We start from the raw sequence: 23,959 nt of genomic DNA on the forward strand, positions 1-23,959 counted from the left end.
TATACAGGAACATTTTATTAAATGAACATTATGTTCTTCTAATGACTTATATAAATAATTTATAATTTAGAAATTTATCATATTTTTTAATTTATATATTTTTTTTAACGAAATTAAAATTTTTCTTATTTTAAAGAAACGTCCACATTTATCATTATTTTAAATTTACATTTCTAAATATTTTATTAATAAGATTCATTAAGTCATTTCTAAAAACCTAAAATCAGAATCAATACAATCATTTTAAAATTTATGATTTTTAGTACTATAATATTAGTAATATGATTTTATAGTACTATACATATAAGGTTTACTTAACATCCTACTTAGATCTTTAAAGATTTTGTTTATATCTTACATGCATTATGTTAATGATATAAAGCGTGAGCAAATGTCAGAATCATAAACTTTTCTATTTAACGTATATATGTATATCATATGTGCAAAATTTCGTTGCGTGCTCGATTTGGCTGCAACAATAAAAAATATGTAATATCAGTTTTAGTAATTACGCAAAAAAGAAATTCTACGTTTATTAAACATTACTAATATTTTTTAAAATCTGATTACCTAGCAACTTCAAAAAAAGAGATTATTAAATGTAAAATTAGTTTTTGATTAGGTACATAGTAATTAGTACCTTAAAATGCAAAATAGATAATATAATACTAACTATAAATGAAATTTTCTATTAATAGCATTTTTTAGAAAAATATATGAATTATAATGTAATTTAATAACGTATTCAATGTTATTTAATATATTAATATGATTTACATAATTATATCATTCTTTTTTTTTCATTTATCTTTGTAAATTTAAACACAAAGTAATATAATATGACTTAATGAATATATTTATACAAAATTTGAGAGAAACTTAAATAATATGAATATTAAAATTATTGTCAGTAAGGAATTACATCATACAAAATATAAAATTATATCTCATCGAATTAAACTATATAGTTGAAAATTTTTTATAATATCTTGATATACTTCATAGATTTGTTGTTAAAATTTATTGTTAATATAATAATTAATAGATTTCTTTTATTAAATGAATGATTGCCAATAACTTATAAATTTGGCACATATCAAATATATTATAAATATTTAAACAAATCATTTTTCCATATTTCTTATTAAATGAATATTAATTTTATAAATTAATTAAATTACAAGAAATTTATTTTTTTAAAAGAATTAAAATCTGTTAAAGATTAAATACACAGGAATATATACAACATATTTAGTCTTTCTTTATTAAAATTTGTTTTAAGTAATGCATATAGCAAGAATTTTTTAATAAATTATTATGATTATAAATTTTAATATAATTTTGTAAATTGAATTATTCAATATTTTCAAAATTAATAATTGTAATTCTAATTCTATGTTCCAGTATTTATTTTAAAATACACAATATATTTAATAAGGATGGAAAATTAAAAAAAATTATTCAGATCAAATGCAAAACTTGTCGAAAATAATTTAAACAATATAATAAATTATTTAGATAAAAAAATATAAACGACATTTTGTGATGTTATAAAAAAATAAAAGTAATACTAAAACGTGAAAACCATCAAATAGGATTTCATCGATTTACCTTATATATTTACATTGCAGTTTGAATTTGAAAATATTTGTTTATTTTTTGAATATTTCATAGGATCTCCATATATAATTCGTTAAATAAAAATGTATATTTGCATACATATTTTTACTTTCCTTAAAGAGAAAAATATGAATTAATCGCAGCATAAACAATAACAAAATATGAAGTACGTTTTAGAAAATAATTTTTAAAAAATTAAATTTATAAAGTGATAATTCTCTGCCTTCTTCTTTTTTCTTTTTTTAAATTACTAATAAAAAAAAATTTTAATTTGTTATGCATGCGTCAATTTTTATTCATTTGTAAGAACTTTGCAAATAGTGTTTAATTCTATTCAAGAAGCATATATTTTTTTGGGGTATATTTCAATTCGCAAAATAGTTTGCACATAAAACATATTATTAATTTACAATGAACAATTTACAAAAAATCTTTAAAGTAATTATAAAGTTAGTTGATGGTATTACATGCGCTTTTTAACACAACAATTTCGTATTACATTTCGATAATTTCAAACTGACCTGTGTGTCTCATCTTTAACAGTAGTAATTACAGCATCGGTTTTTACAATTAGCTCTTTATCCTGTACATGTAAATCACTGTTACTTGGTTCCTTTGAAAGAAGAGCATTAGTATTTTGTATCACAGTCTTAGATTCAGAGGTAAGAACATTAGATGATTCAAGGAGATGAGAGAGTGCCTTATTTTTTTCCAGAACATCCTGCCGAAGATTGAACATAATCGTATTACCAGACTGAAAATATAAAATTTGTATTGATATTTGTATTGTATTGATAATTGATAAATATCAATTTTTGTTTCTTTTTATTTATATATATATTTTTTATTATAGATATTACTCAATATTTAAATGTCAAATTATCAAATTTTATATTTTATAATTAAATATAAACTTATAATTAGAAAAATCTATATAATGCCATAAAATATTGTTTATTTCAAAAAATATACAGATATTAATAAATTATTATAAATTTGTAAAAATATAGTTATTACCTTTATATTGGATGTTATAGATTCTGTATGAGACGAGTTTGTTGTGGATAATACAGTTAAACCTTGATCTCCATTATTCAACGTAACGTGACGCGGTACTACATTAATGGAGGTGTTATGTTGACTCGTGACACACAAACTTTTTCCACCCATTATTACTTTTCCTAATACTTCCTACAATATATAAAATTACATTATTGTTATATTTAAAATATAAATCACAATAATTATTATTTTATAGATTATCATACCTTGCCTGCTTGAGAAAGAGTTACACCTTTGGTTTGACCCTTTTGTATAACAATCACATTTGTCTTAGATCCTAACTTTGTATCAGGATGATGAGATATATTTACAGTTTTATTAGAATTTAATGTAACACCCTAAAACATATAGATATCATATTTTTATATTCAAATTCAGTATTTTTATAACAATATTTATATATAATTATTTTTTTTAATTGTACCATCTTGGCAGTGGTTTGATTATTGAGCGTTGTAGGTAATTTTTTACAAGTTAACGTTGTTATCTGCTTAGCTTGAGGTGGTCCTGGTCCATTAGAAACTGTTGTAACAGGACAAACAGTCATCAATCGATGTGAATTACCTAAGAATAATTCCAAAAAAAATAAATTATATAATTATGATTTCCAAATTAAATGATTGATTGAACAACACTCACTTGAAGTAATAGTTTTAGTTATTGGAGATTTTACATTAGAATGTATTACTGGCACAATACGTTTTGTATTGCTTGTAATTGAATTTGAATTTTCTGAACATGATGCTTTTTGTAAATTATGAGATATAGATGATATTTTAGGACCTAAAACATTATGAAAAATTAATAGAATTAAAATTCAAGTAAATAATATGTATATTCTAAAAAAAATGCATTCTTACTTAAATTATCTTGTATAGATATATCTTGTATATCAGATTGAAAATTATTTCCTGATGCACATGATACATTGCCAGACACTAAAATTGCTGGTCCAATTTTTGTATTAAGTTTATTTTGTGTTGTAATAATTCTTCCTTTAGCTTTTGTAATATTTGTTGTACCTATTGGGATTACTGTATTCATAAAATTACTAGATGAAATTACCGAATGATTACTTTCACTGTCTTGCACTGCTAATTCCTTAGATTCTGAATTTAATATTATTGAATTAAAAAATTTTTAGTTTAGAAAAAATATATCACTTATAATTAAAAATAATTACCTGAATCACTTTCTCCACAATTAATATTTAATGGTATTATAGTGACATTTTGATGCTGTAATGAATTTGTAGGCATTCGTGATAAATGAATAGTATTTTCAAATGATCCTTTATCAGTAGTACCATGATTAATAGCTCCTATTGAACTTGAAGATACTACCAAAACCTACATCAAATATAAAATTATTAAATGTAAAATTATTTATTTTTATTTTTTAGCTTTTATTTTTTAATTACTTTATTTGGAAGTGTTGGTGAAAGAGGAGAAGAAGGTTTACGTTTTTCAGAAACAATATATTTTTCACTGCCATCAGAGGTATTGCTTTGATTATTAATTTCCTTATTCCTATCTGATTCAGTAACCTATGATATAATACATAAAATAATTAAAATAAAATTAAAAATATTTTTGTCATATAAATAAAAGAATAATTTAAATTAATAATAACCTCAGTTAGAACATTTTCATCACTTAACTTATCTTTATTAGATGCAATCTCATGATTATTAAAAGAGTTTTCTTGTACTTTAATCTTCAAGGGAGATTCATTTCTAATATCTATAGAAACAAACATAAAAGTAATGAATTCTTTCTAATATAATTATTATGCATAAAAATATTAGTTGATTAAATCTGCTTAACTTACAGTTCTATACCCATACACTATTTTATATAGACTAAAACCACACATTTACCAAAATAGATAATATTTTTCCTTAAAACCTTTTGCATCCTCTGTTTTCTCGTGAACAGGAAGATTCCTTTTGTTTGCTGCTACTGTTGCAAGGGATAAACTATTTGCTAATGTTGTGAATGCCGATCGAGCCTTTAATCTTGGCAAAAGTGGAATAGCACGACGACCTTCAATAGTCCAATCAGTACCAGTATTTGGACCATTTAATCTATATAACAATAGTTCATAAAATAAAAATAGTTTTCAAATATAAAATATAAAATTTAAAAACACATTGTCCATGAAATAAATCAAATTTGATTTATAAATTTGATGACTATCTTAAAAAAAAAAATAGACAATTATATATTTAATATAATAATTAATAATATATTTAAAAAGTAATATTTTATATAATAAAATTCATATAATTATTTTGCTATTATATATATGTCACCTAAAATAATAAAATATTATATCGATTATGTAATAATTATGATTAAATAGTTAAATAAAATTATTGATTCATTCAAATTTTCTAAGATATATATTGCTTCAAAATAAACAAAATAAACAAAAGTAAAAAATTTGATTCTGAAAATTTGCAGTAATTTAAAAATATTTTAAAAATCTTTATATTAATTAATATAAAAAAAATAGAATGATAAACAAATGCTTACTGTTCAGCTATTGTTGCTAATTTTTCATCATTAACAGCTCTTCGTACTTCAGCACGATGTCGCTCATTAGAAATATGTAAAACTTTAGCAAGTTCTTGTAGCAACTTTTGTTTTTCACTAGTAAATGGACCTTGAGCACGTAAGACAGACACCATATTTCCATAAGCTTCTAATTCTATATCATAAAAATATTGATTTTAATTAACAAATAAAATATATAATATTAATATATAATTATTTAAAATTATATAATAGTTTAAAATTTAATAAAAAACATGTTGTTATATATATATTATTAATAATCTATAAAAAAATTTTAATATAATAGTATATTTTCAATTAATTTAATAACTTTTAATTAAAATAAATCAATTTAAATTTAACAAATATATATTTTTTTTTTTAATTTTTACCTATATAATACTGATCATAATAAAAATTTACACATTATGTATCATTTCAGACATACATACATTTAATAATTACTAATACATTTAATAACATCATTAATAATTATGAGAGAATCTATCTAATCTATCTAAAAAGATTTATTAAGCTGTATGGTTTTTATTTTAAATTACATACGTTTAAATATATGTAAATTTATTTATTTTCTTAACATAACATAATTTAATGCAAAATTAGTTTTTGTATTACAATGAATTGTTTTGAATAACAACTTGCATAAAATAATTATAAATATATTGTTAAAAATAAAAACACAATGGAAAATCCTACTTATATTCAATAAAAAATACATACATTTTTCATACAACACTAATAAATTTTAATACATTCACAAATAATGATAATCAAATACAGTACTTTCAGTTTCTATTTATATGTTTAAATTATATAAAATATAATTATTATAATATTTAATATTTATTTAAAAATTAAAATATATTTTTAAATATATAATAATATTGTTATTATAAAATGTTAAATATTAATGAAGCAAGAAAACAATTATTCCAGACATAACCTTACCTAAACATCGTAAACATTTTCTACATTCATCACGAGTCATGTTTTCGTATCTCATCGGCCACATGATTGCATGATTTAATCGTTATAATACACGCCATAAAATGTGATAACTATTTGTACACTTTTCCCACATTTTCGATGTTTCGTTGACAGTATGGTAAGTTGTAGATGAAGTTGCCGTATAATTATTCTTATTGTAACTGGTTTTTGTTGTGGTGTTGGTAATACGATAGTAGTAGTATTGGCAATGCGTTGGCTAACTTGAACTACAAGTATATTAACTTAAAATGGCAGAATCAAAAAAAAAAAAAAAAAAGAAAAATATTATAAATACTAATAAATTGAATTTTTTAAAATTATATTCAAATTATTTTATTATAAATTATTATTATAATAGGGAATTGATAAAAAAAAATAAATTTTTTTTTTAAATAAAAATATCTATAAGTTAAATATATTTCAAAAAAAAGGAAAAGTGATTTGATATTATATGCTTATCATATATTTAAATATCAAAGTAGTATAATTTTTTTTTATTATTTTTTTTAACTTTTATGCAAATTTTTAAAAAATTTTTTAATTATAAGAATTCGTAAAATATAATTTTAGTGCCGAAATTTATGAATCAGTTTTTTAAAATCATAGGAATTCAATATATAATATTTAAAGATTGCAGGAATTTATAATAAAGATTCCATTAAGTATAATAAAAAAATAAAAAACAAGAGAGAGAATACAAAAGATAAATTTTTTATTTTGTCAATTTCAAAAATTCTATTTTAATCCAAATTTTAAAAAATTTAAAATATATTTATATTCCATAAGTAGCATATATGTCTAAAATTATGGACAAATTGAAAATTTATTCAGATAATACAAATACATTGGTTAATTGATATCTGTAGCTTTATTATACTAATAAATTTGAAAAATTTTATTAAATGGCATATTATAATAGATATATTTTTAAAAAATTACATTTTTCAAGCATCAATTTTTCGAGCATCAATAACATCTTTTTCAATTTAATAGTTTTACATAAAATTGTCGAATTATTTTTTTCTTATATATTATTTATAAACCAAAATAATCATTATTCAAAAAAACAATTTTATTAATTTTTTAAAAAAATCTATCATTAGAACTTATAAACTAACTTTAATATTAATAAAATCAAAATGTTTTTGGAATTTGTATAGAAGGATTTCCAAATTAATTGATAAAGTAAAATTTTAAATTCGTATTATTATTATAAAATATATATGTATATATATAAATAGATTTTATGAATAAGACGAAGATCTGAAGTCGTAGATATTTAATCATAGATTCAATAAAAACACATTATTATTATATATTTAATTATTTGAATAGAAATTTACAGATTTAAAAATGATTTTTATTAAACTAATTGTAATTAATGCAATATTATTAAATATTATTAAAATATATATATATATATATAGAAAATATTTTTTTTTAATGTATCTATTCCTAAAATAATTAAAATTATTTGATTAATATATTTAATTTTATAATAAAATTAATTTTATTAAGCTTTAAAAAAATTCCTGAAAATATAAATAAGATATAATTTAAATTATTTAAATATAAAAACAATATATTTTAATTTTATATTTTAATTTATATCAGTATTGAAATTATGTGTGGATAAATAAATAAAGAAATAAAATATATTATTTTTATTTGAATTATAACAATTATTTTATGATATTTAAAATATTTTTTATTTACAATTTGTTCAATATATTTATAAAAACAGAAAAAATAGAATTTAATATTTATAATAATATTTAACATTATAGTACAAATCTTATATTTCTAAACATATCAACAAAAATAAATATATCAATTGAAAATATATATTTAAAATTTTTCTTAAAAAGAAAAATAAATCTAAAAGATTAGAAAGCATATCTTTTTTTCTTATCAATAGTTAATAAATATTATAAAAAAAATTAAAAAATGATATTAGAATAGTCATTTCCAGAAGATATGTTTTTTGATATAGGATTTGTAGATTATTATTAGACATAATAATTTATATTGTTTATAGAAACAAAAAACAATTCATTTTTAAAATAGATAAACAAATCTAGTCTTTGTTATTTGTTTTTTTTTTTGCAAGATATATTATTTGTAGTTTTAATGATTTTTTTCTAAAAATATATTTGTTCTGTCATATACAAAAATAATTAAGTATAAAAATAATATATAATAAGGACTAGATAATTCACATATAATAAGTAATATAAAAATAATTTTAAAATTTTAGACAAATTAGTCATCTAAAAATAATTAAAAATGTTTAAAGATTTTAATTGTTATTTATCTATGTATATATAATTGATCAAACCATATTCATATTTAGAAAAATTATATTTTCTAATAAAAATATTTTTAAAAAATTATTTTTACTTCTTCTAACTTCACTTCAATGTATATAGCTTCACTTCAATGTATATGACAAATTATGATATTTTGAAAGCAATAATATTTTAAAATAATACAAATTTGATTATAAGTATATTTTATTTTTATGGCGATGACAACCACAAGAATACAATCCTGAGGAAATAACATTTTAACTGAATTGCATATTGACACTATTTATAATACATGATGATAATAATTATTTATAACATATGTTGAATTTTTCAAATTAAAGAGGATAAAAATGTATTACAATGCATAAAAAATTCATTAGATTTTGTAAATCTAAAAAGTACAAATCAAATCTCTTCGTCAAATATATGAAATAGAATTATCTTTTTTTTTTTTTTCAATTTTTCAACTGAAGAATGTAATACAAAATTAAATAGATACATACAGCACATTAAAGTTATTTGTTTAGAATTGAATTTTTTATTATTATATTAGTTAACACTTAGATTTTATAGTCTAGAGCTTACAGCATTGCTTATTTGTTCCTTATCCGGATCACTTATTTTTGCATTTGGCATTATATTTTGACCTAATCTGCATGGTACATGCTTTTTTATGCATAAACCAATGAAGTCTTTGACATTCCCTGTCACAATATTGCACTGCTTTACATTTGCTACATTTTTTGTTAGCTTTATCTTCTCCACAAGTAATGCAAAGTGTAGTATTATCTAAAAAAGCTCTTTGACCATCAATTGCAGCTGATACTACTGATACTGCAGATGGTGGATCACTAGCTGCAAGAGTTGCAACCATTTGACGAAAAATTGTACTTTCTCTGTATGGAAATTCTCTTACACTTTCTCTCAGAAAAGCTTCCTGATATTCTGGTATACCATCACTTTTACTACATTTTAAAAATTTTCTTATTAAACCTTCAATAGTATCTGATTTTTTTTCTTCTCCTTCTTCATTTGTTTTGTCAATTTTTTCTGCTTTCATTGCTTCTTGTCTCTTCTGAAATTTAATCACTTCAGCCACAACACAATTTAGATAATGATATTTAAATGCCATCACTTCATTTGTTTCTGCACCTTTTGTCATTTCTTTGTGATGCATAGATTCTAAAACTTTTTGTACCTAAAAATTGTAAAAAAAAAAAGAATAATAAAATTATAACTGTTTATTTACATTATAGAAAAAAAAACTATAATTGAATTATAATTATCTATTTATCTAAAAAATATGTATTAACTTTACCTTAGTAGCATTTTCTAAGAGACCAGGATATCTTTGTAAATTCATAGCTACACGTACAGGATGTACATTTATTTGTATTATAAATTTATGAAAAGAATCTGCTAAATGTGGTGGAAGCATTGATTCAGTTTGTAAACCTTGTGGTTTAACATAATAATCAATATCAGCTTTTGGAATAAAATTATTGATAGTTGCTACACAATTATGATTTCCCACAAATGCTGCCATTTGTGCTGGAGTTCGTCCTACACTGTTTGTTGCTGTTAAACGTGCTCCATAAGACATTAAAAGATGACAAAGTTCAGCATTTCCACTAAGAGCTGCAAAATGCAAAGCTGTATATGTATGTTCATGTTGACATGCATTTACACCTGCTCCCTATAATAAAATATTTTAATTATTCATATTATATAATTCATATTATGATTGTATATTTTATATTATTGGTAATATTTAATATTTACTTATTAAATTTTTTTTTTAAATTTTTTAAATAATAAATTTCATATATTTTAGATAATAACTCTCAATATTCTTAGAATTTAATTTTTTTCAAATATACTATATAATAATTTTTTGAATAATCAATTATAAATTTCAATCTTTAATAATTTTATAATATGCATTATTTATTTTTTTTTAAACTTTCAAAAAATATTTTTTTGATAAAAATTATTTTATTTTCAAAATTCATTAATATACATATATAAGTTAATTATATTTAAAAACAAGTATTCATTTGTTTAGAATGTAAAATGAAAAAAGATACTATATTTTAAAATACTATATTTTTAAAATTTTTACTATATTTTTAAAAAAAAATATTTGATAAATTGTAATTGAAGAATCTTTTATTTATTATATAGATAAAAAAAGAAAATCAAAAATTTATATGTGAAATATATTTTCACTCGTTTTTTTTATATAAGTAATATGCATTGTTTATTTATTTTTTTTTTTTACAAAAGTGATTTTGGATATTTAAATTATAAAATATTTTTAAATTATATTTTATTGTTTAATACAATCTTAAAAAGTTAACCTACTTGGTCCAACAGCATCTGTACTATTTCCTTGTTTCCTTTGTAACAAGCATGTTGTAGTGGACTCATACCATTTTCATCCACAAAATCAATTTTGATTTTATTTGCTGTTAACAATACTTTGAGTTCAGATACTTCATTATTGCTGATTTTTGTAAAAATTTGCTTTTGTATAGCAATTAAACTCTCTGGTGAAGACGCCATTTTTCTTACTATCGATTAGCATAACGAAAATATAAGTATAAATGAGATATATAATCTATTATCTTATGGGAATTAATTATATAGGAAATCTTTTTTAAATAATTTATTGTAAAATGTTAAACAATCGAAATAAAGACAAGAAGAATATAATATTTCCTTTATCTTTATAAGTCTATAAATTTACACGAATGACAGTTCGTTCATTAATTTTATATATTAAATTTTCATTACATATATAAATTTGCGAGAATACTTAATCGAGTAAAAAAATTTAATTTTTCATCTAAATTAATTTCATCTAAAATAATTTTCATGAATTTGAATTTGTAATTATTAAATGGATTAATAATTATGGAAATCATTTTAAAAATTAGTTTGAATCTGTCTACAAATTGATATTGATTAAATTTTCAAAATATTATTTTATAGCTTTCCTATTTTTTTAATAAAGATGATTATAATATTCAATGTAACTAAATAGTTATTTTTTTCCTTAAATACTTAAATATTGCAATAAAAAATATCGACAATAATAGTAAATATTTAATATCGAAATAAAAATATCGAACATATACTCTATCGACTTGATTCTACTTACCGTTAGATGTCAGAGTTATCACTTGCAAAAGAATTGTAAAAAGCAATTATACTTCTGTACTTTTAAAAACAATTATAGTGATTAAAAATGTCCAAAATTGTAGGAGAAGTATCAACATTAATCAAACGTATGTATTTGATATTTAATTATTATAATCATTTTTTTAAAAAAATTGGTTATAATTTAGTTATAAAATATTATTATATAACACTAATATCTTTACTATATGATACTAGAATTAATTTTTTCATTTCCTTAAATTTAAGTTATATTTCATTGGCATTTCATAATGATTATAATTCATTAATAATATTATTAATTAATATTTTACATTAATAATTTTTTTCTCATTAATTTAAGTAAAATATGTTAATTATGATTTATAATTATGATTATTACAGTTGGAGTAACAAAATCTGGACCTGCTTTAAGAAAATTTATGTATTATGCAAAGGTTGAATTAGTTCCACCAAAAATATCTGATATTCCTGCTATAAGAAATGGTTTTCAAAATCTGATTATTTCTGCCAAAGAAAAACGATTTCTTCAACTTACTGTACGCGAAGCTTGGCTAAATACATTAGTTGGAATTGAAGTCCTCTGTTGGTTTTTTGTTGGAGAATGTATTGGAAAACAACATCTTGCAGGATATAAAGTATAAAAATGTGTTTCTATTTACATGAATATAATAATCTGTATAATAGTCAAATAAATATATAAATATAAATTCAATTTTAATTATATAAATAAACATTAATATTATTTAATAAAGTATTTTTTATTCTATTATTTAACAAAAATTTGATTAAACAAAAATATTTACTTATTTATAAGAAATTAATATTAGATAATATTATATATATTGAATAATTATTTATTATGATAAAAAATAAGACTATGTTAATATATGTTGTTTTGCATATTGCCATATACATATTGCTCCACTAACATGAACATTTAATGATCGAATTACACCAGCTTGTGGTATTTCTATACAAGTATCAAACAAAGGTATCAAATTTGCAGGAATTCCGTTCTTTTCATTTCTAAAAATAATAATTATTCTTATATTCTTTATATAAATCTATTTAATTTTATAATTACTTACCCTAAAACAAGAATTGTTTTTTTTTCAAATTTCATATTTAATAAATTTATACTATTAGCTGTTTGTTCCACTCCTACTAAAGACCATCCCATGTCCTTTTTATCTAACAGATATTTACATAATTCATATGGTTTTATCTATAATGATTGAGTTAAGTTTATTATAACAAGAACCATTTCTGAATCATTATTAATATAATAGTGAAATACCTCTGTAATAGTTATCCAATTTTCAGCTGATACACTAAGATTTTGAAATTCTTTATCTTTGACTTGATTCAAATTAGCAATAACTAATTCTTTGACATTAAAAATTTCACAAGTACGAGCAAGTCCGCCTAAATTTGGAATACGACTAAGAAGACATGCTACAACTATAAGACTTTCTTCATTCGATATTCTTTTATGACAAATAGACTCTCTGATTGTTGGAAAAATATCATTATGTGATAAATTGATAGACATTATAGGATTAATTTTTTTTTGAATATCACTTAATTCTTCAAAATCCATATTACATTTTTTTATGAATGGCTCTGTATCACCTATATTTTTTTTCTTTATTTTATACTTATTATTTATTATATATATATATATATATATATATACAAAATGTACTTAGAAATTGTTATAATCATGATGATAATATATTTTAATAAAATACCTGAATGTTTTATTAAATATGACGATGTTTTAATATCAGATAATGATTTATTTAAATTATATAGTTGAAGTGCATGACCATTAAATTTTTTGAAATTCAAAATTGTAAAGAAATTTGGAATTATCCATTCACTTGCATCCATATCAGTCAATCGAGGTAATTCAAGATAAATTGTCTACAAATAAGAAAAATCTTATTATTTAAATAATATATATTTAATAATATATGTTTAATAATATATGTATAATATATGTTTAAATAATGTTATATAATATATGTTTTTATGAATATTTCCATTTAATAGATTTAAATATTAATTTTATTTTTAATTAATTTACTTGTAAGGTATAGTCCAATATAGGATGAAATGTAGAAAGATAAAAATCATTCTCAATTTTGCTTGAATTTCTTATTAATCCATCTTTTAAACTTGTAATTGCAGCATTATATAATCCTTCATATTGTAATATAACATGATCAGAATTTAATTGTTCTAACATTTTATACAATTTTACAAAAATAATCTGTCATAAACAAATAATAATATATAATTTATTAATATAAATAAATATAATTAAATAATATAATTTATTTTATAATTTGATATAATACAATTTACCTGAGCATAAAGACGCATATTATATTGTTGTCCTAAACAACAACGGGCAATATAATTCAATGCTGTTAAAATAAAATTGCTTTGAGAATCTTTAGAAAGAAGTTTAGAAATATGATAGACAATACATATTATGGAACTAACACATCCTGGACGTATTGTAATACCCTACACATATTAAATTAGTTGAACTTTTATATATAAAAAAACAAACAAATTCTATAGAAAAAAAAACAGTTTGTTTAAATACCTTTTCAAAAAATTCCCAAATTTTATGATGAAATTCCACATTTTCTACAAAAATTTTTATTAATATCCACTCTTGCATTATTCTAACACTATGTTGATTACTTTCCAAAAGTAATAAATTTAAAAGAAATTCTTGTAATGTTATAATGTCATCCTGTAAATAAATTTAATTTTTTTTATTTATTATTTTATAAAATATATTTTTTATTACCTTAGTTAAAATTGGCTGCATTATTAACAAAATTTGCATAATTCTGTGTTTTACTTTATGTATATATGAATAATTAAAATATCGTTTATTTTTATATTTTTCTAATTTTTGTAAAATAATTGGAAGAAATATTGATGCAAATTCTTTATCTTCATTAATTATTTTATGTAGCAGAATAACAGAAGTTGCTCTGATATTATAATCTCTATTAATGAAATTAAAATATTAATTACAAATATATAAAATATATATAATATAATTAAAAATTATAAAAATACTTACATTATTTGTATGTGTTGTGGATAACAGTTTTGATAATTTTTTATAATATATAAATAAACTTGATTTTCTATTTGTTTGTCTTTTCGAAGTACAGGTCCATGAAGCAGACATGCTAATAGTGGTTCTTGCAATTTTTTTAAACAATATGTATTTAATAATCTCATTTCATTTAATAAAATTTTTTTTAATTTTGACACATTATTACTTTCTTCAAGTAATTGATCGATAAACTAAAAGTTTAAAATAATTTTAATATTTTAAAAAATGTTAATTTATTAATTAATATGTTATTTTCTTACATTGTTTACAAAATTTTTAATATTGGGTAATATTAAAAAATTATTATTTATAATAACTCCTACAAGATTTTCTATTGCCAGAAAATAAGTTTTGTTCTTTGTACTTAATAATGTAGTCTTCCAACAGTCAGTAAAAATAGATTCTAAATTTAATGTATTTTCTAAATTTTGCATTGCTCCTTTATTAACCATTGTTTTCAATATTAATGCTATTTCTGGAACAATTTCATTTCCTCCCATTTCAAATAAATAGGAAATATTTTTATTCCAATCAATTTTCTGAGGCCACATTTCTATTTCCACTTTTGATAAAAATTGATTTATAAGTTTTGCAAGTAATATATAACAATCTGATGCTATCTTTCCTTTAAATTTTATTTGACTTTCATCATTATTAAATATGCGAATGTTACAAATATCTAACAATGGTTGAATGTAAAATGATGCATAATTTGCACACAAAATATTTTGTGTATAATGTAAAATATATAATGCATATAAATAATGCATATTTGTATATTGTTTTATATTTTGAATGATAAATATACTTTCCTTTTTGAATTTCTCGACATAATATAAAATTTCTTTTTCTGTTAAAAGTAAATATCCATTGTTAAGAATTAAAATAATTGTAGTAAGGTATCTGTTCATTTCTTCATAATTGAACTTATATGGTATGCTTCTACTATTTTTAAGTAAAAATTTTAATGCATCATTAATATATATAGATAATAATTGTTTGATATTTTTATGATTTTTTGTAATATTTAAATTAAGTAAATGTGACATAAATTCTACGATATAGAAAATATGTATAATATTTGCATAAGGTCTTACATCTATTCTCTTAAGTGATAATAGCCAATTATTGAGTATTTCCTTTATAGGACATGTTTTCTGTTCTACTATTAGATTTGCATCATAAAACATAATAATAATAATAGCAAATTTAGCAGGATTGAATTTGGGATGCAAATTTTTATATGTATATTCTTCACAAATAAATTTAATGAAATTTATTACATCTGCTTTTATCAATATTTTTTTCAGCCATCTTATTATATCATCCCATAGAAATGAATTTCTTATAAATGTTTCTTCTAAAGAAAATTCTAATAACATATTCATTACAATTTTTAAATCATTAATTTTTTTTACAGAAAGGAATATTATGTTTAAAAGTTCAATTTGAGATGCAATCTTTAATATATATGAGTGCATACTTAAATTTTTTTGAATCAAAGATTTAATTAAATTTAATTGATTATCTTCCCAATAATTTGATACTTTACTTGATACTATTCTTAAAACTTTCAACATATAAAATATTGGTATTGGAGCCCATGTTTCTTCATTGATTATCTTAAAAACTTTATTAAGAAATTCAATTTGTTCAGTTTTTACATGTATAAATAATTTTATAATATCATTTAATATTTCTGGTTCTTGTTGATAACTTTGACATTCATATAAATATGTATTATTTAAAACATGTATAAATAATTTTAAAAATTGATTGTCATACAAAAAAATAGGTGAATTACAAATATATAATATACCTTGTTTTACTATGGTATTATTTTCATGCAATAATATTCTTTCAAAAATTAATTGTAACCAAATATTGTCAAAGCAATTGTTACATACAGTATGTTCTTTGTTTCCTTTTATCAATATTGGTAAATACGTTAATGCAGGTAATATTAAATGATGATGTTTTTCTTCTAAAGCTTCTAATATCAAAAAGTAATTTTGTTTAATGTCATTTATTGATATTTTTGTTTTAATTGATTGATGGCATACGAAAGGAATAATTTTATGTTTTTTTGATTTCAAGTCATTTTCATTTATAGTATTTATGAAATCAGTTATTCGTTTCATTATAAATAATGCTTGTTTACGATATTGTTGTATTGGAGATTTTAAACCTTGTAATAATAATAACCATAGTTGTTCTATATAAAATATATCATAATGCATGAAACTAATATTTTTTAAATTTACAGAAAAACATATATCTATTAAAATACTGAGTGCACTTAATAAATCTTTTAAATCATTTAAATCCATTTTATTTAAAATATAATTCCACATAGGTGGCAAAATATCTTCATAACCAAAAGTATTTATTAATTTTGGTAAAATTGAAGCAAATAATTGCCATTCTTTGTTTTCTTTTATTTGTAACCATAACATCATATCTTTTAGATATAGAGAATTAAAACGTTTCAATAGATTTGATTCCAAATCATTATATAAATATTTTTTTAATTGTAATGATTCTAAAAAACATTCTAATATTTTCAAATATAAAATTTTGCTTTCATTATTATTCAAACTATTAACATTCGATTTGCGAAAATTTATCATATGTTGCTCAATACATTGTGAATTACAGTAAAGCGTTAACTGTAAAATTACAATATCATATAAAATTGGATATTCAAAAAAATTTTGTAATTTATCTTTTACAAATAAAGTATTTTCTATTGTTTTAAAACATAAATCATTTGGAATTATTCTAACATGCTTATTTGTTGTATGAAATATAAGTTGATATTCATAACATAAAATCATTCGAAATGTATATAATTTTTTTGCGTGTAAATTATTTCTTATTATTTCAGTGTTATAATATTTACTTAAACGATGTAATAATAAAAATGGATCATCTTTAAATGCAATTTCTAATAATTCTAAAATCGAGAAATCTATTGTTGAAATACGCATATAGCGTTCGTGTAAATCCATATTGTTACAATTTTTTTTTTTTTTTTTTTTTTTTTTTTTTTTTTTTTTTTTTTTAATATATATATATATAAATCTATATATATAAATATACCTATATAAAAATATTAAAAATATAAATATATTTTTCGTTTATTTAAATATTCTTAATTTATAAGAATTTATTACAAATTAGTATTTTATTTAACTTGAATATTTTTGTACATAATAACACAAATGATTATACCTAACCAATAAACGCACACGTGGCTATTTAGAAATATACGTATCAAGTGTTAATTTATTTCATCATAAAAAGTTAATGGCAGTTTTTTAATAAGTGCGTTCTGAGACATATTGTGCACATCTTAAACTGAAACGAACTCGACAGTGGAGACTTCAACACTCAGCAGTTTCAGGAAATGTTGTATTTTCTGACAACAGGAAGCAACTTCCTGAAAATCATTAGCTTGGTCAAACAAGTGGTCAATAGCCGGCACATAAGTTTGATGAGAATGGCTAAAAGTAAATTTGAATATGTAAAAGAATTTGAACGTGATGATTGTTGTTTGCCAAATTGTTGGATTGTGGTTAGAATAGATGGAAGAAATTTTTCGAAATTTTGTGAAGCGCATCAATTTACCAAACCAAACGATGTAGCTGCTTTGCAATTAATGAATCGCGCGGCTATTACGGTTATGGAAGATTTCAAAGAAATCATTTTAGGATTTGGTCAAAGTGATGAATATTCTTTCGTCTTTCGAAAAGACACTGAACTTTACAAACGAAGAGGTATATATATTTTAAAAAATAGTTTAAAACATAATAAATTTAAAGAAGTAAATAAATAATAGGAAACAAAAAATATATATATGTGATAAATGCGTTTATTATTAAAATTATTATTTATATTATATTATATTTATATTTTATATATATCTATAATATAAATATATTATTTAAAATATTTTTATAATATTTTAGCTTCAAAATTGATGACAAATGTGAATTCTCTTTTTGCATCATCATATGTTTACCATTGGCCTCGTTTCTTCCAAGGCAAAGAATTATATTATCCACCGTCTTTTGATGCTCGCGTTGTATTATATCCTACGGATAAAAATTTAAGGGATTATTTAGCATGGAGACAAGCTGATGCTCATGTAAATAATTTATATAATACTTGCTTTTGGAATCTTGTATTAAAAGGAAAATTAACTCCAAGCCAGGTAAATTATTATAATTTAGCTTTTCTTAATTTTTATATATTTTTATATATGTTATTATGAAAATAATAATTATATATAAATATATATTATATTATTCATTTTATTTATTTTTATTTATTATATTATTTTATATAGATATATATTTATATTATATTTTTTAAAATTATTATTTTGTTTATAGTTATTTATTTTATAATTATTATTTTTTATTTTTAGGCAGAGGTTAAGCTTAGAGGTACATTGGCTTCACATAAAAACGAATTACTTTTTCAAGAATTTGGTATAAATTACAATAATGAACCGCCACTTTTCCGAAAAGGAACTACACTTATAAGAAAATTAGTACCTGATGGAACAGGTAGACTGAAACCTGCAGTCGTTCCATTGGTAGATGATATTATTGGAGATCGTTTTTGGAAAGAAAATCCAGAAGTACTTGGATTAAAAAGTTTAGCAACTTATCAACCTCCAAATTTAGTTAATAATGTTTCTACAAATCCAATCAGAACAACAAAACCACCATCACCAACTGCTAACATGAAACATATTAATAATACTCCACCATCTTCAGTTGCTAATGTGAATTCTATAAATGAAGAAGTACATCCAGTAAGAAGTAGAGAATCAGATGGAGAAAGAATGCAATGTGAAAGTGAACGAATTTGTAGAAGATAAGCAGTGTTTATGTCTCTTTTTTTTATAATAAATTTGAAAAATATCCTAACGGAAAATAATGAAAGTTTATTTCCAGTAATTAAGAATATTTTCATCTCATTTTATCAGAAGTGGTATTATAAAATATTAATTGTGAAAGAATTACAAAATTCAGAATTAATAATTCTGATTATATTTATGATTTTTTTGTAAATCTTTCATTCAAAAATTAAATTTTATCTTACTATTTTTTTAGAAAGTGTATTTTTATATGATAAATTACATACTCATATATGTATGTGTATTTTTATATGTATGTATGTATACATACATATCACAAATAGAATATTTGAACCGTTAAAACTCAAAGTTTTGAATTTTTGAACTTCAAAACTTTTTGCTATTTTTGTTGTATACAAAATTCTCAAAATCTAAATATAGAATAATTTATATAAAGAAATTTATAAGAATGTTATGACATTTAAATATAATCCAATTGAATTTGTATTTAGACTTTAGATTTTTTTAATTGGTACAATTTTACTAATCCAATTTACATAAGAAAAAATAAAATATAAAAATTTAATTTATTATAAGCCAAAAATATGATTATTATTATAAAATAATTATGAATCTAAGTTTAACGAATTTCAAAAGTGAAAATTTATTAAGTTTTTAAGTTACAACAAAATAGATATTTTAAAAAAAGGAAAAAATAAGCATTCTAGATTTCGAGAGTTTTGAAATCTTATAAAATTTAGCAAATTATGCTAAACAAGATTTCTATCCTTAATATATAAATATATATATATGTATATTAGGGATATATATATATATATTTGTGAAATATTTTTCGTTAGGATTTTATATTTTAGACTTATTTGATTTCAGTATCATTTTTTAATAGCAAAAATACTATTAAATTATTTATGAAATGAAAGGCTGCTCTAGAATAAATGTATTAAGATTTTTATAAAAAATTTTGTTCATAAACATAAATGGTATAGGATATAGACTTGTTTTAAGCATTACAAAAATTCATATTTACTTCTGTCATTTAAGTATTTTGAATTAATTTCAAGTATAAAATTTTATTTTTGCATGTGTATGTTTATAACATTAATAACTTATAATAATCCAATTATTTCAAATACTATTATATAATGAATTAATTAGAATATTATTACTTGATTTATTAAAATAAATTTTATATATTGGAAAAGATATAAAAAATATACATATTTTATAAATAAAAATATTGTAAGTATTCTTTAGAAATATTTATCTTTTTTTTTTTTATTGAATACATTGATTTATTTAAATTTGATTGATTAAATTTTATTTTTGAAATGAAATTTTGAAATATTAAAAAATCATGTATATATATTGCAAAATCATTAATATATAATTATTAAAAAAATTATTATTATCTTTGGGTTAGAATAAAGAAAAATTGAAAATCAATTTAACATAAGATATTATTATTTAAAGTGAGTATCTTTAATTTGAAATTGGAATGCATTATATATTACTTTATATTACAATAGAATTGATAATTACAACATCAATTAATATCAAACATAATATACTGATCTACAATAAAATACACTATATACATTTATATGATATAAACTCTTATTACATATGACAATAATATTAAATAATAATTTTTAATATCATCTGTCCAATTGACTACATACAATCATTTTTTATTTCAATTATTAATTAGATAATTATATTTTTTTCTTTGAAATATTTTTCTTTTCTTCATAACACGAAATACTGTAATTTTTATTTAATTATTTATAGTTAAAAAATGTGATAATAAAAGAAAAAAGAAAAAAATTTAATTTTTTCGTGATATTGTTATACAGTTAAACATAAATAATCAACAAAATGAAAACTTATTAAAAAATTGGAATGTAATTGTCTATTTTAGCACGATGTTTTTGCGCAACACATTCTGCTATCCATACGATATTACGACATTCTTGTTCTTTTAATTTAAGATAACTGTAGAATACTCCAAAGTGAAATTGTTGAAGAAAAGCATGAACATTTAGACGTACCTGTGCAGTAATAACATTAAAATTAATAAGATTTGAATATATTTACTGCATTAATTTTTGTCAATAATATTAGTTTAATGAAGTAAATATAAATTTACCTCATGCTCAAAGAATTTATCTTCTAAAGTTTTATCACCAGGATTATTACCTGCACCTTCAAACAAAGCACTATATTCCTGCAAAAATAATTCAAATGTAAAATTATTATTATATTTATACAAATATATAAATATAATATATAATAATAAATATAATATATAAATAAGATACAAATAACATATAAATTCAAAGATATAAATTTCTTAAAAACTATAAAATCTTATTTAAAAAAAATTATTTACAGCAAAATATTCTGCAACTGCTTTGACTTGTTCGTAATCATCTGCCCTTGCCAATGCAGCTAATCCATCAGGATTCAATTTTCCACAGCGAGGATACAATTTTGCTCTGTCATCTTTACCTAATTCAGTTCCAAATGAATTGATAGTTATTATAATAGCTCGCCTATCGGCTTCAAACTGTAAATTATTTTATTATTTAATAGATTTTATTTATTAATTAATTTATTAATTATCTTATTAATTTTATAAAATTTATTACCGCAAGTATTTCACACATAGTATCTGCAGTTGTTCCTCCAATATCTTTACAAAATTTATAAAATGCTTCTAAATAGGCTTTGTATAATGTATTTCTGATTATCTCAATATTCATTTCATCTAAATCTTGTTCAGAAATGCAATCCACAAAAAAAGGTGCTATAAATTTATTGAATATTTAAATAGAATAAAAAGATATAATTTAAAATATGATAAAACAATAATATCTTATAATTTTAATTTTTTATAAAAAAATTTTAATATTATATTTCATAATAACTTATACCTAAAGGAGTATCCACTAAAACTGCATTATAAAGTTCAGCAGGTGTAGCTGCTACATGAATAGCTTCCATTTGTTCAAAACTACCAAGCGGATGACATTTAGGAATCAATTCTGAAATTGGTCTTTGATGCAAAGTACCGGTAATTAGTAAGATAATATTATCAATCATATAACTATAAGTAATAAAATCTAAAAATTGTGATAAAGGTTCTACAGAATGATTGCGCATATGTTGAAATTCTATAACAAGCTTTTCCCTCAATTTATCATCAATCACACTGACAGAAAGTGGTGATGGTTCATTAGCTAAGAAACTACCATAATCTGTACCAGCCAAATGTAGTTTTAAATCTGCAGAAGTAAAAAATAATTAATATAATTAAAATAATTAATATCAAATTAATAACAATTTGAAAATTAGAGTATTTTAAATTTCAAATAACGTTTACTATTCTTGAAACTGAAATATAAATGTTAAATAAAATTTACCTTCAAGAGTTTCGCATTGTACAAGATTAAGATAATCACTTTGTTGAAGAATTCCACATTTAAATCCACGGCAAAGACCCTCCAAATATCCTGCATCGATATTAAACATACAACCCTTCATTTTGGAGGATTTTTTACCACAATTATTCCACTTTAAATATGGATCCGTCAAAATTGAAGTTGGACTCGCCCTTTTTCGTGTCGATCATATGACTATCTTGTGAGAAGTTTGCTACAAGCCATAAAAAAAAATGGCCAAATTTATAAATAATATTGACTTTCTAAATAAATTTCTAAATAACTATTGAATATCTGATTAAACTATTCAAATTTGATTTTTTTAAAGTAGCTATTTTTTAATTATACAAGATAATATATGGAAATTTATTGAAAATCAAAAATTGAAATAATTATTAATTTAATTGAATAAGAAGAAGAAACTATTTTTATATTTTTTTTTATTTTTTATAAATTAAAATATAGGTAATCTTAATTTAAAATATAGGTAATGTAAAATAAGATATAAAATATTATTAAAAACTTATAATCATTAGCAAGAATTATAAAAAATAATAGCGTATAGAAAAATATATTATAAAAAAAGATTAGATATATTATAGCTTTTAAAATTTAAAAAGCAATATTTTTAATATATCCAAAAAATGAAATTAAATATAAATATATTGAATTTACAGAGTAATATATAATAATTCTTTAAATAAAATTATTTTATATACATATATATATTTATGAAATAT

General features: G+C 20.4%; 6 protein-coding genes across 9 annotated transcripts; 2 read left to right on the top strand and 4 right to left on the bottom strand.

The window, feature by feature from the left end:
* Positions 1–147: 147 nt before the first annotated feature.
* LOC122718987 (BRCA2-interacting transcriptional repressor EMSY) lies at positions 148–6,383 on the bottom strand. Of its 4 annotated transcripts, none has more exons than XM_043944474.1 (13): positions 6,210–6,383; positions 5,220–5,394; positions 4,590–4,768; positions 4,315–4,424; positions 4,103–4,228; positions 3,866–4,031; positions 3,543–3,791; positions 3,322–3,465; positions 3,107–3,246; positions 2,889–3,020; positions 2,638–2,811; positions 2,142–2,374; positions 148–217 (listed from the first exon to the last, which is right to left on the bottom strand). In XM_043944474.1, the coding sequence occupies exons 1-13, from the start codon at positions 6,271–6,273 to the stop codon at positions 199–201; spliced, it is 1,911 nt and encodes a 636-aa protein (XP_043800409.1). In that variant the 5' UTR covers positions 6,274–6,383; the 3' UTR covers positions 148–198. The 4 variants fall into 4 exon arrangements, with proteins under 4 accessions (XP_043800409.1, XP_043800407.1, XP_043800408.1 ...); XM_043944472.1 differs by lacking the exon at positions 148–217 and adding an exon at positions 286–470; XM_043944473.1 differs by lacking the exon at positions 148–217 and adding an exon at positions 1,466–1,733.
* A 2,332-nt stretch (positions 6,384–8,715) lies between these two features.
* LOC122718811 (ankyrin repeat and MYND domain-containing protein 2) lies at positions 8,716–11,122 on the bottom strand. Its single transcript, XM_043944160.1, has 3 exons — positions 10,922–11,122; positions 9,876–10,253; positions 8,716–9,755 (listed from the first exon to the last, which is right to left on the bottom strand). The coding sequence occupies exons 1-3, from the start codon at positions 11,120–11,122 to the stop codon at positions 9,171–9,173; spliced, it is 1,164 nt and encodes a 387-aa protein (XP_043800095.1). The 3' UTR covers positions 8,716–9,170.
* Positions 11,123–11,686: 564 nt separating this feature from the next.
* Positions 11,687–12,494, top strand: LOC122718964 (ATP synthase subunit g, mitochondrial-like). Its single transcript, XM_043944417.1, has 2 exons — positions 11,687–11,847; positions 12,122–12,494. Exons 1-2 carry the CDS (start codon positions 11,808–11,810, stop codon positions 12,379–12,381), a joined length of 300 nt encoding a protein of 99 aa, XP_043800352.1. The 5' UTR covers positions 11,687–11,807; the 3' UTR covers positions 12,382–12,494.
* A 7-nt stretch (positions 12,495–12,501) lies between these two features.
* On the bottom strand, positions 12,502–18,259 carry LOC122718962. The gene is made up of 11 exons (XM_043944415.1): positions 18,123–18,259; positions 15,149–17,990; positions 14,850–15,079; positions 14,568–14,772; positions 14,358–14,510; positions 14,111–14,275; positions 13,830–14,015; positions 13,492–13,666; positions 13,038–13,372; positions 12,829–12,965; positions 12,502–12,766 (listed from the first exon to the last, which is right to left on the bottom strand). Exons 2-11 carry the CDS (start codon positions 17,897–17,899, stop codon positions 12,616–12,618), a joined length of 4,488 nt encoding a protein of 1,495 aa, XP_043800350.1. The 5' UTR covers positions 17,900–17,990; positions 18,123–18,259; the 3' UTR covers positions 12,502–12,615.
* A 22-nt stretch (positions 18,260–18,281) lies between these two features.
* LOC122718963 (probable tRNA(His) guanylyltransferase) lies at positions 18,282–19,871 on the top strand. The gene is made up of 3 exons (XM_043944416.1): positions 18,282–18,667; positions 18,860–19,104; positions 19,321–19,871. The coding sequence occupies exons 1-3, from the start codon at positions 18,298–18,300 to the stop codon at positions 19,777–19,779; spliced, it is 1,074 nt and encodes a 357-aa protein (XP_043800351.1). The 5' UTR covers positions 18,282–18,297; the 3' UTR covers positions 19,780–19,871.
* Positions 19,872–21,556: 1,685 nt separating this feature from the next.
* On the bottom strand, positions 21,557–23,420 carry LOC122718946 (V-type proton ATPase subunit d). The gene is made up of 6 exons (XM_043944368.1): positions 23,202–23,420; positions 22,713–23,063; positions 22,428–22,585; positions 22,169–22,345; positions 21,926–22,003; positions 21,557–21,827 (listed from the first exon to the last, which is right to left on the bottom strand). The coding sequence occupies exons 1-6, from the start codon at positions 23,320–23,322 to the stop codon at positions 21,666–21,668; spliced, it is 1,047 nt and encodes a 348-aa protein (XP_043800303.1). The 5' UTR covers positions 23,323–23,420; the 3' UTR covers positions 21,557–21,665.
* Positions 23,421–23,959: the final 539 nt, after the last annotated feature.

Source organism: Apis laboriosa, unplaced genomic scaffold (assembly GCF_014066325.1).
Source record: "Apis laboriosa isolate Shangri-la unplaced genomic scaffold, ASM1406632v1 scaffold68_cov148, whole genome shotgun sequence".
Lineage (NCBI taxonomy): Eukaryota > Metazoa > Arthropoda > Insecta > Hymenoptera > Apidae > Apis > Apis laboriosa.